The following is a 12,217-nucleotide window of genomic DNA, read 5'->3' on the forward strand; positions in this document are numbered from 1 at the left end:
TGCCACCCTCATTTCCCCAGCCCCCCACTCGGTGCCAGGCCCCTCGTGGGTCCTGGGATGGGCTGGGCAGCTAGTGCTCCCATGGAGCCTGCTATCTAGCGCGGGAGAACACCAGCAAACCAGCAGACAGGGCCAACTGGGCTGAAGCATAAGCTGAGTCCCTGATGGGGTGGGGGGCCATGGTCAGGGAGGAGGGGCGTCCACAGCCCCTGTGGGTATCAGGGTGGGCTTCCTGGAGGAGGAGGAGGAGGAATGGGCTCAAAGGATGCATGCTATTTAGGATGTCTAGTCCCTTGTGGCAACCACAAAAAACGCACGTCAGGGCCCCAGGCCCCACTCAGCAGGTGTGGGTTTCCCAGCTCTCGCCTGCGGGTTCTGCTCCCATGAGCTCCCCACCTTCCACCGCCATAAACTTTCAGCCCTGGCTGAAAGTTGGAAGCTTGGTATCCAACCAAGCCTGCAGTGAAACCCCCCCGCAGGACGCCGGGTGTCCTCCTGAGAACCAGGAGCCACCATCTCTGCAAGCCCCTCCTCCGCGATCCCCAGCACGCCCCTCCCAACGCCAGGCCCCAGGGATGCACCACAGAGTTAGGGAAGGAAATTCACTGTCTCCAAGAGGGTCACACTTTAAAGGCTTGGAGAAGGAAAGAACCGAGTTCAAGGTCCTTTAATCCCAGGTCCAGCCCGCGGGTGGCGCACCAGAAGGGCTGCAGGGCGCTGAGGACAAGGGCTGGGGGCTGGAGGCGGCCGGCTCTGTCCACCCCACCCTGCCTCCCCGCCCGCCTGGCCCTCCCCTCCTCCCGGAGCTCTTCCAACACCAGGGGCTGCCTCTCTGCGGCCTCGGCTCAGCAGCCCCTACCCTAGCCTGCCACACCCCCTCCTGCCCTGTGCTCCAGGCCAGGAAAGCCCTCAGCGCAGAGGCCCCCTCCTGCCCCGACCTGTGGGGGCCAGTTTCCATCAGGGAGGGCCCTCGCCCTGACGCCAAAAGTGGGAGCTCGCAGGGCCTCTGGGTGCAGAGTGGCCTGAGCTTGCTACGCGTATGACCTTGAGGGGGTCACTTACCCATCCTGGCCTTAGCCCTTGTCTGTAATGTGGGTGACTGACAATGTGCTGGGGGGGGGGTCCGGCGGGGGGCTCCTTGTTGAGGAACGGAGGGACGGGGGTGGGCAGGAGGCTCCCCAGTGCGCAGTGGGTGCCTCCCCAGCTGGGGGCTGCTCATCGCCCCCGCCCCCCGCCCACTACAGGCCGCTGCTGGCTGGACGCCCTGGAGCTGGCACTGCGCTGCTCCAGCCTCCTGCGACTCAGCGCATGCAAGCAGGGCCGCGACGGGGAGCCCGGGTCCTCGCCAGACGCGTCACCCTCCTCGCTCTGCGGGCTGCCCCCCTCGGCCGCCATCCACGACCAGGACCTGTTCCCGTGAGCAGGGGCGTGGCGGGCAGGGCCCAGCCCCTCCCGGGAGCCTGCTGGTGACTCCTGGGCCCGGGCTCTCCCTGGCACCACCGCACGGGGTCTCCTTGTACGTGGGGAGGAGATGGGGGGCAAACGCCGTCGAGGTCTGGCTGCCCAAACCCCAGGCCGGGAGGCAGGCCTCCTCCACTCGAGGTGGACCGGGGCGCCTCAGGGTGTTCGCCTGTGAACTGGGGCTTATAGTGTCAAATGCCCATCGCTGAGGCTTTTCAACACAAGGATGGCGCTGAGGCGCCGAGCAGAGAGGGGTGCCCCGGGGGAGGGTACTGGGGGGTGTGCCCAGAGGTGGGCGTGCCTGGGCGTCACCTGTGACCAGCAACCCACGGGCGCCATCCCCCTTCCAGACTGAACGGGTCCTCCCTGGAGAACGACGCTTTCGCAGACAAGTCAGAGAGAGAGACTGCTGGGGACTCGGATAAGGAGACCCAGGACCACAGGCGGAAGGCGCAGAGCGGGAGTGACCAGTCGGAGGCCCCGGGGCGCCCCGTGCGCAGGGGGACCACGTACGTGGTGCAGGACCGCGAGGAGCTGGGGGAGGTGAGAGCCCGCCCTGCCTGGAGCTCGGGCGCCGCCCGGCACCGCTCCCCGCATCCCTGAAGCAGTGGAGGCAACGCCTGGCCGTCCCCTCGGGGAGAGCTCGCAGGGTCTGCTGCACCCAGAGGGCCAGGGAGACGGGAAGGCCAGGATGGCCGGGACCTGGGGAGGGCCGCGGGGCTCTGGCGAGGGTGGTGGGAAGGCCACAGGGGAGTTTCAGGTGGCGGTCTGCCGGGGTCCAGGTGAGACTTTCAGAAAGTCCAGGGGCAGAGGTGGAGCCGGGGACCCGCTAAGGAGGAGCGTTGTCTGGACAAAGCTGATGGCGCCCTGGACCTGGGTCGGGGTGGGGAAGGGAGAAGGGGTTCAGGGCGCGTCCAGAGGCAGGCGGGCAGGAGCCAGCCTGACGGCGATGCCACCCGTGAGACGGGCGCTCGGGAAGAAAGAGCTGGTGGCTGGGGGTGGGACCAGGCTGTGTCCCAGGCTTGGACGTGCAGGGGAGACGCTGCTGCACGGGAGGGTCTGGGGCTCGGGGGGCCGTCGGGACATAGGGCTTGGGTGGGCAGCCCAAGGGGCCCAGGGGCCCAGGCACCCCAGCCTTCAGAGGCTGAGCACAGATGGGGCTCCGCAGAGGAACCCTGGGAGGCATGGCAGGGAGGGGAGGGGAGGGGTGGTCTCAGGGGCAGCTGTGCTGGGAGCTGGAGCAGGAGAGACAGGGTGACACGGGGGTGGTGGTGACCTTCACCAGGGCACTTTCGGTGGAGAGGAGGGGCAGAAGCCAGAGGGGAGGGTTGGAGGGAGTGCGGGTGGGATGGGGGGTGCAGGGGATTCCCAGCTGCGGCAGCTGTGCGCGCCCCGAAGCTGGCCTGGACATCAAAGCCGGGGGCCACAGCCTCGTGGGGGTCAGACGTGACCGCTGCCTCTGGGGGCTTCCCCTCCCCTCGGTGCCCAGGCGAGCTGTCCAAGCGAGCGCCACTAGGCCTCCGCCACAGCTGTGCAGACACAGAGAGGCAGAGTGACTGCCTAAGGTGGCCCAGCAGGGTGGTGATGGGCCCTGATGCAGGGCTGGCTGCTGGCACCCGATTCTGCTGCCTCCCTGGGGGGTCAGGGGACGGGGATCCACAGCCAAGTCTAGCCACACCCCAGGCCCGAGGCCCTGGAGCCATAGACCGGGGGGGGGGGGGGTGGTCCACGGGGAGGGGAGAGGGGCTTGGCGTTGGCCCGGGAACTGCGGCTCGATGGCACTGCCCGAGACTGGAGGGTCCCCGATGCACAGCCCTGCCTGGGAGCAGCTGCCCCACCAGCCAGCTGTCTTTAGACAGATGCAAGGCGCTGTCTGAGACCATTCTGCCCACCGAGGGTTTGCTGCTTGGTGTGGCCTGGGAGATGGAGCCCCCCACCCCCCGCCCTGCCTCCCTGTCGCCCTGCCCCCTCGCCCCCTGCCCAGGCAAAGCCCAAAGCTCCGGGGCTCAGTCTCTCTGTGGCACGTGTTTGGAGCCTCGGTGGGGGTTAGACGTCTCAGGGAAGAGAGGAGGGGTCCAGGGCGGCCCCCTCTAGCCGTGCGATCCCGGACAAGTGAAGACCCCCTTCTGAAGGGGGTGCAGGCCTGAAGCACCTGTGTCACCCCATGAAGACAAGATGGGCTGGGCGTGGGAGGAGGTCTCCTCGAGCACGTGGCACCTGCTGCCACGGCACAGATCATGCAAAGTCCACAGACAGGTGTCAGCAGCCACGGTGGATGTGCGCCAACCGCGGGGAGGGCCCAGGTCGGCCAGGAACAGAGGCAGACGGGAGCCGGCCTGGGCCAGCAGCTGCCCCTCGGGCCTGCTGGCAAATGCAGGGCTCAGGTGGGGCTGGGACAGGCCCGCTGGGTGTGGCGGCCCGGCCAGGGGGTACGCCTGGCCGCCCCCTCTAGCCGGAGTCGCCGCACCATCCCGCCCGCCCCTCCAGGCTCCCCGCCCGGCTCTGGCTGCAGCCTGACCGCGGTCCCTCTGCCGGCAGCTGGGCGAGGCGTCGCAGGTAGAGACGGTGTCTGACGAGCACAAGAGTCTGATGTGGGTCCTGCTGAAGCAGCTGCGGCCGGGCATGGACCTGTCCCGCGTGGTGCTGCCCACCTTCGTCCTGGAGCCCCGCTCCTTCCTCAACAAGCTCTCCGACTACTACTACCACGCCGACCTGCTCTCCCGGTGAGCGACGGGGAGGTGCCCAGAGACCCCCCAGGCTCCCTCAGCCCCTGCCTGCCCCACAGAGTGTCCTCAGGGTCCCCAGGAAACTGTCCCTGAAGCCTCTGCCTCCAAGGGGCCCGGCCTCCATGGGAGGAGCTGGTGAACAGGGAGGGCGGGGCAGCCCCACGTCCAGTCAGGGCCACCGTCACAGGTGAGCCCAGCACCTTCTGGGCACCTGAGCCCTGGCATTGGCGCCCTCAAGCTGAACAAGGCCGAGGTGGGAAGGCGGGCTGCAGGCTCAGCAGCCCACGCAGAGGGAGCTGGGTGAGGGCGAGAGCATCCCGGGGGCTTCCTGGAGGCGGCATCCTGCCAGCCTCGAGCCAGCAGCGCCCTCTCTGCCCCAGCACTGGAGCCACCCTGACATTTTCCAGTTCTGTGGAAAACCCGATTCCCCGGAGTGGTGGGGGAGGGTGGGAAACTCCTCCTTTTTGGGGGCTGGGCAGCTGGGGAGGGGCCTGGGTTTTCAGCAAGTGGATGGAGGTTGAAACAGAAGGAGAGAGGGGGCTGGGAAAGGGCGGAGGTCGGCCCAGGTTCCCCGACCTGGAGTGAGGGCATTCCCCCACCCCATCGCAGGGCTGCCCTAGAGGAGGACGCCTACAGCCGGATCAAGCTCGTGCTGCAGTGGTACCTGTCCGGCTTCTACAAGAAGCCCAAGGTGAGAAGCACCGACCGGGGAGGGCGCAACTACAGCCCAGCCCTGCGCCCTGGCACCCGACCCCACCCAGAGTCCGAGGCCATCCCCTACCCCGCGTGACCCTGAAGGATCCTGGTCGTCCCCACAGTGGTCCCAGGTCCTCAGAGATGGGGGACCAAGCCCTGACTTCCCACCCAGGGAAGTGACTGAAATAGCAGGGCTGGAGAATTTGGGCTTTAACCTGAAAGGTCATTAGAAGCCACAGGGGGCTTTGAGTGGACTGTGCACTGGCTTCCCCTGAGGTCCGGGGAGAGCTTGATGTGGTTAGGGTCTCACGTGCCCCTCAGAGCCAAGAAGTGGACAGGGCACTTCGTGGGCCGTCCCCCCAGAGTGTAAACCAAGGGTGAAGCATAGTCTCCCCAGAGCAGGAGTGGGGCGCTGTTCCCAGATGCCGGTGGGAGACTAGACATCCCTTCTAGAGACCTCCTCCCTGCAGGTGCCCGGGGCTGTGGGCAGCAGGCAGCCCCTCTCGTTGTCCCTCGGTCCACACCCCGTCCCAGCTGGCATCTGTGCCCCACCCCCAGCTTCTCACACAAGCCTCTTTGTTCACTGCCTGCAGGGGATCAAGAAGCCCTACAACCCCATTCTGGGGGAGACCTTCCGCTGCTGCTGGTTCCACCCCCAGAGCCACAGCCACACCTTCTACATAGCTGAGCAGGCAAGGGCCCCGGCCACCCTGGGCTGGCCGCTGGGCTCTGCAGCGGACGGGGCCCCGCAGTGGGCAGGGGGCGTCTGACCCCCAGGCACGTTTCTGGGTGGCCCCACCTTTGACCACTGGAAGAGCTCTGGCCTCACTGCCGCCGGCGGGCATTCTCCCAGGAGGCGCAGGCACCACCTCGGCTGTGACAGCAGAAAGTGTTGCCTTAGGGCGGGGGACAGCGCCTCCCATTTTCCTGGGGGGATGCGGGGATTGCAGCCAGCTCCCCCCGGGGCCCCAGGACTCAGGCCTGGCTTCCCTGGACGTTGGGGATGAGAGATGGGGACTGCCCTCACGCCTGCTCCGGGGACTGGGAGGGATGTGGTGGGGGACCGGGCCTGCCTGCTGCTGGGGCCGTCGCAGGAGCCGCCTCTCCACCCACAGGTGTCCCACCACCCACCCGTGTCCGCCTTCCACGTCAGCAACCGAAAGGACGGCTTCTGCGTCAGTGGTAGCATCACAGCCAAGTCCCGGTTCTACGGTGAGGGGGGCTCCCCTGGGCCTCGAGGAAATGGGGGGAGGACTGACCTGCCGGACTCGGTGGTCACCAAGACCTCCCCCGGTGGCCATGTTCGTGTCCCTCTCCGCCTCTCCTAGCCAGGGACCACGAGGGGTAAAGTGCTCAGAACCTGGGGTCAGGCAGAGCCCTCCAAAGCCCGCTCCCCCCGGCCTCTCATCCCTCAGCCGTGGAGTTTGCACGGATGCTGGGAGGATTGCGAGAAAGAGCCACATGAAGGTGCCACCTAGAGCTGGCTGTCCAGTTCAGCACCCCTGGCCACATGTGGCTATTTTCATTGATTCAAATGAAATAAACCTTAAAAGGCAGCTCCGCAGTTGCTCTGGCCACAGGGCAAGTAGCTACATGCTGCATGGGATAGAACAGTTTTATCATCACAGGGCATTCTGTCGGGCAGCAGCCCTCGAGAGCCTGGCACCGTGGGTCTGTCTGCATTTTTCCGTCCTGTCGACCTTCGTATTGTTCTCACTGGTGGGCAGGTGCTCTGAGTGCCTCTGTGTGCCCAGCAGACTGCAGAGGGCGTACAGGCTCGGCCCACCTTTTCCACCCCTGTGCTCCCGTCACTGACTGTGGCTGTGACTCTCAGCCCTGAGCGGGCCGTACCCGCTCTCCGCTGGTGTTTACAATCAGAGCAGAGGCCCTAGTTTGAAAAGGTTCGAAGCCTCCACCCTAAGAATCCCTGCTTTTTAGTAAGTGAAATAAACATGAACACATGGCAACTTAGGTAACTCCTCAGGATGAATGACTTGTACGACCTGGACGGGGCCTTTACAGAATCTGAGGCTCAGAGAGGTTAAGCGACCCACCCACAGTCACACAGCTGGAGGTGCCTGGGACTCTTTCCACCTGTTGGAAGGGATCTCAGGTCCTGTGACTTGGGGTGGAGGTGGGGGCCCAGGTCCCGAGGGTCCGTCTCATCTCACTGGTCCCACTGCCCCGTCTCTGCAGGGAACTCACTGTCAGCTCTGCTGGACGGCAAGGCCACCCTCACCTTCCTGAACCGGGTGGAGGATTACACCCTTACCATGCCCTACGCCCACTGCAAAGGTGAGAGGCCATGGTACCCCCACCCTGGAGGGCAGAGCCCAGGCCAGCTCCCTCGGGAGAACACCCTGGTTCTTGTCTATTTGAAGGTATCTTATTTGACCCTCATTTTTCCATGACTTTTTAGCTGGGTATGGAATTCCAGGCAGACTGTCCTCCTCTCCTCTTTGGAAGCTTGTTACCACCTTCTGATTTCCACTGTGGTTGGTGATCAATCCGCTATTGGCCTGTTTGTTACATGGTCTGCTTTTCTCTGTAGCTGCTTTTAAGATCTTCTCTTGTCTTTGGTTTTCTGCAATTTCACTGTAGTAGTTCAAGGTTTGGATTTCTTTTTTTTTTTCCACTACAATGCTGTGTTAATTTCTGGTATACAGCAAAGTGATTCAGTTATAGGATTTCTTTTTTATTTTTTAATTAATAGACTTTCTTTTTTACAGTGGTTTTAGGTTTACAAAAATTTCAGCAGAAAGTGCAGAGAGTTCCATATACCCCCCCATCCCAACACACACACACACACACACACACACACACACACACACACACACACGGATCCCCTACTGTTAACGTCTTGCATTGGTATGCTACATTTGCTACAATTGGTTAGCTGATATTGACACGTTATTATTAACTTAAGTCCATAGTTTACATTAGGGTTCACACTTTGTGTTGTATAATTATACGGATTTGGACAAATGCATGTTTCTACCGTTACAGTATCACAGAATAGTTTCACCACCCTAAAATTCTCTTATGGTTAGACGTGAATAGATGAATTCACCTGTTCATCCCTCCCCCCCCCTCCCCTCAACCCCTGGTAACCGCTGATCTTTTAACTGTCTCCATAGTTTTGCTTTTTTCAGAATGTCATAGAGTTGGAATCACAGGGTATGTAGCTTTTTCAAACCTGCGTCTTTAAGCAATATGCTTTTTCAAACCTGCGTCTTTAAGCAATATGCATTTAAGATTCCTCCATGCCTTTCGGTGGCTTGACAGCTCTGGATTTCTTTATTTCTTCTATTTGTAAGGGCTTTTGTTTGTTTGAACTTTTTAAGCAGCGATTTCATGGTTTTGATCAAGTGTGGAAGTTTTTAAGCCATTATTTTTTAATCCTGCCTCACTCCAATTTCTCAATTTTTTTTCTAGAACTTCAGACATTCTGTGCCCTGCATCTGACATCTTTTATGTCTTTGTGTTCTAGATAAGTTCTTTAGAGCTACCTTTAACTATGATTAACCTAATATTTAACTCATCCACTGAGTTCAATTTTGAAGTTTTGGATTTTTTTCCCCCTAGAAGTTCTACCTGATTCCACTTCAAACCTGCCTGTTCTTTTATACTTGTATCTTGTTCCTTGATCAAGTTCACAATTTCTTCTCATAGATCTGTAAACATCATAAACGCAATTGTTTTCTATTCTCTATCTAGGAATCCTAATATTCTAGCCAGTTTGCCACTGTGTCCCCACTGCCCACAACAGTGAGATTCTGGATGAACATTTGTTTAGTGGATGACTGTATATATTAAGACCTTGAGATCCTAATTCTGCTGGGGATTTTCGCCTATACTAGGCTGTCATGTATAGTAGGCTGTTTCTGGGCCACACAGGAAGTTTCAATTTGAGTCCCAAACTCACCTTACAAATTGAAGGCCCGGGATGTAGGGGGTGGGGATATTTTTAACCCCTAGAGCTCTGCCCAAAACAACTGTTTCTTTTTTTTTTTTTTTTTTTTTTTTTTTATTTATGGCTGTGTTAGGTCTTCCCTTCTGCGCGAGGGCTTTCTCTAGCTGCGGCAAGCGGGGGCCACTCTTCATCACGGTGCGCGGGCCTCTCACCGTCGCGGCCTCTCTTGTTGCAGAGCACAGGCTCCAGACGCGCAGGCTCAGTAGTTGTGGCTCACGGGCCTAGTTGCTCCGCGGCATGTGGGATCTTCCCAGACCAGGGCTCGAACCCGTGTCCCCCGCATTGGCAGGCAGACTCTCAACCACTACGCCACCAGGGAAGCCCACAGCTGTTTCCTTGACTCTCCTTTTGCTGAGAGTATAGCGATGTGAGAGTCCCAGTTTTATGGAAATGTCTCGGAACACACTTTCCTTGTTGCTCTGGCCCAAGCCCCTCTGTCCTGCACCCCACTGGACACCAAGGGCTCAGGTCAGCAAAGTCCTCTCTGCTTAGAGGGCAGATGCTCCTCTTCCTCTTTCTCCCCCTCCTCCTTCTCCCCCTCTCCTTCTTGTTTGTTTTTTCTCCCAGAACATTGCCCTTATTTTCTGGCATGCCTATCTGTTCATCAGTGCATTTAAAAGAGCATTACTTTTTCTTCAACTTTTTTTTAATTGAAAACTTCAAACACGTGTGGAAGGACGGTGACCCCCCCCCCCCTCGCAACGTACCCAAAACACAGCGAGCACCAATCTTGTTTCCTTTATCCCTGCACGCCTCCCACCTCATTCATTTGAAGTAGATCACAGATATCACGTCATCTATGCGTTTCACAGAGTGTCACTAAAAGATAAGGATTCCCCTTCTTAACCACAACCGCGAGACTATCATTACACCAAAAATTTTAAAAAAACAAACAAAACTCAAGGCTCTTTCCCTAATACCATCAGACATACAGTCAGTGTTCAAAGTTCTCTGATTGTCGTAAATAAATGTATGTTTACATACGTACATACACACGTATGTTACGATTCACTTGTTTGAACAGGATTCCAGATAAGGGTCACGCTTTGTGCTTGGTGTGAACCTCCACCTTTTTTTCCCTTGCACTGTATTTGTGGAAGGAGTAAGGTCATTTTCTTGTGGGGTTTCCTCTAGTCTGGATTTACTGGCTGCGTCTGTGGTGTAGTTGAACGTGTTCTCTGTAAACTGGAAGCTGACCTCGTCCCTGGAGGTGTGATCACTTTCAGGCACAGTTTTTCCAACAAGACAACAGTAGGTGGCTTCCCATCTTCCTGCCGTGAGGTTCGTGACGTCGGGTTGGCTCCATGCCTGTGATCTTACGCGGCGTGGATTCTCAGCTCCTGGTCCCTCTAACCTGGTGACGGTCCATCGCTCCTTCATCCAGCCAGCAGGCAGCCTCCTGCAAAGAGAAACTCGCCCTCGCCTGCCATGTGCTTACCCACTAGGCCAGTACCTGTAGGATAAATGCCAGAGTTCTTCAAAATAGTAATGAGTTTTCCTTCCCCTGCCCCTGTCTCCTCCAAAGGGGATCCTTGGTGAGGTCGTTGTTGCTTTGAGTATTATTTGATCAGAACATGCACGGTCGATACAGAACATTCCAGCTAGAACTCTACCGCTGCTCCTTTTGCCATGTCGGCCAGCGGGAGCCCTCAGATTGGCCCCTGTGTCCTCTGTACCCAGCCCGAGTGGCCTGCCTCCTTTTGCCGTGACCCCGGGAGACCCGGACGTCTCCTGCTCTAGACCTTGAATCGGGCATTTCTCCTGGGAGACCCAGGTTCCTCCCAGTAGGTAGTGGTATTTAGACACCATTGTCTGGAGACGAGGTCTGCTTCCTACGAGTGGTTTGATCATCGTTTCTAGGGCTTTCGTCCAGTGAGCTGAAGATATAATCTTTTTTTTTTTTTTTTTTAAGATTAAAACAGGTGAGTTCGCACTGACATTTCCAATCCAGATTCAAGACAGCGGGTCTTTTTACGCCCCATTCACCTCACGTGTGAAATGTCTCCCCCCACGCCGGAAAGCCGCTTTCCGTGACCTCACCACGCTCGCTGTTTGTCCTGGCACCACACACAGCACTCAGAATGACACTCAGCCCCACCAGCAACAGGGCGATGGCTGAAGGCAGCATGGGCTGTGATGCCTGTGCCCCTTCTTGTCCTGAGTCGATCCCTCTGGGATCTGTAAGGTCATCAGATATACCCCTCTGGGATCACGCCCACTCTGGTCTTCTCTTTCATTTCACTTTGGATTTTTAGGAATTGCTTTTTTAACTTCGTTTTTTAAATAATTTTGTAAATGAAATATGTACCTGGTTCCAAAGTCAAAACTACACAACAAGGTATAGACAGCTCTAGGGTCTCTCAGACCTCCTCCCCCACCCCCCACAGCAGAGAATCGGGCCCTGCACACCCGGCCCTGCAGCTGCTTCTCTGACTCCGCGTTGGTGTGTCCTGGAGAGACACCAGAGCAGCTCAGAGGCCCGACTCCCTTCCGTGTAGCTTTTCCAGCCTGTGCACAGGGGGATTTGGGGGTGATTCCAGCCTTTCTGCGATTTCAGTTAGCTTGTCTTTTTAAATTTTTTTTTTAATTAGTGCTAAATCTTTTTTTTTTTTTTTAATAAAGTTATTTATTTATTTTTGGCTGCGTTGGGTGTTCGTTGCTGCACGCAGGCTTTCTCTAGTTGCAGCGAGCGGGGGCTACTCTTCGTTGCGGTGAGCGGGCTTCTCACTGCGGTGGCTTCTCTTGTTGTGGAGCAAGGGCTCTAGGCGCGTGGGCTTCAGTAGTTGTGGCTCACAGGCTCTAGAGCACAGGCTCAGTAGTTGTGGTGCACGGGCTTAGTTGCTCCGCAGCATGTGGGATCTTCCCGGACCAGGGCTCGAACCCGTGTCCCCTGCATTGGCAGGTGGATTCTTAACCACTGCGCCACCAGGGAAGTCCTTTTTTTTAATTTTTGAAAGACTTATTTTATCCCACATCTCTAAGTGTTTTCAAGTGAGAATGAGCCTTTCTTTCTTCCTTCTCCTTCCTTCCTTCCTTCCCTCATTTCTTTTTTTCTTTTAGAGTAAGCCCTCCATAGGACCAGAAATAGAAGACTCATGCTTTCCTTCAGTAATTAAAAAATATATGTATTAAGTTAAAAAAAAAATAAAACCACGTGGGCCCGTCCTGGGCGCAGCAGTGAGCGGGGAAGATGCAGGCACCCACATCGGGGCAGGAACCGCGGAGCGGAGTGACAGACCTTGACGAGGGTCTCCCGGGGGCAGTAGGGCTCCTGGGAGCCTGGAACAGGGGCTGCTGGAGAAGGTGACCTAGTAGAGGGTGGGGGTGTCTCCCAGACTTAGCAACTCGCATGAGCAAAGGC

At 58.0% G+C, this 12,217-nt stretch overlaps 1 protein-coding gene across 12 annotated transcripts in view; it reads left to right on the plus strand.

Moving 5' to 3' along the window:
* OSBPL5 (oxysterol binding protein like 5) overlaps nt 1–12,217 on the plus strand; it is a 68,984-nt gene that overhangs the window by 49,505 nt on the left and 7,262 nt on the right. For all 12 annotated transcript variants that reach the window (XM_082409652.1, XM_082409653.1, XM_082409654.1 and 9 more), the window contains 7 exons: nt 1,245–1,416; nt 1,812–2,004; nt 4,000–4,184; nt 4,797–4,878; nt 5,477–5,575; nt 5,999–6,095; nt 7,080–7,178. In XM_082409652.1, the coding sequence (XP_082265778.1) occupies nt 1,245–1,416; nt 1,812–2,004; nt 4,000–4,184; nt 4,797–4,878; nt 5,477–5,575; nt 5,999–6,095; nt 7,080–7,178 (927 nt within the window). The remainder of the gene's footprint in view (nt 1–1,244; nt 1,417–1,811; nt 2,005–3,999; nt 4,185–4,796; nt 4,879–5,476; nt 5,576–5,998; nt 6,096–7,079; nt 7,179–12,217) is intronic.

The sequence above is a fragment of the Balaenoptera physalus genome, assembly GCF_965194825.1.
Source record: "Balaenoptera physalus genome assembly, chromosome: 10".
NCBI lineage: Eukaryota > Metazoa > Chordata > Mammalia > Artiodactyla > Balaenopteridae > Balaenoptera > Balaenoptera physalus.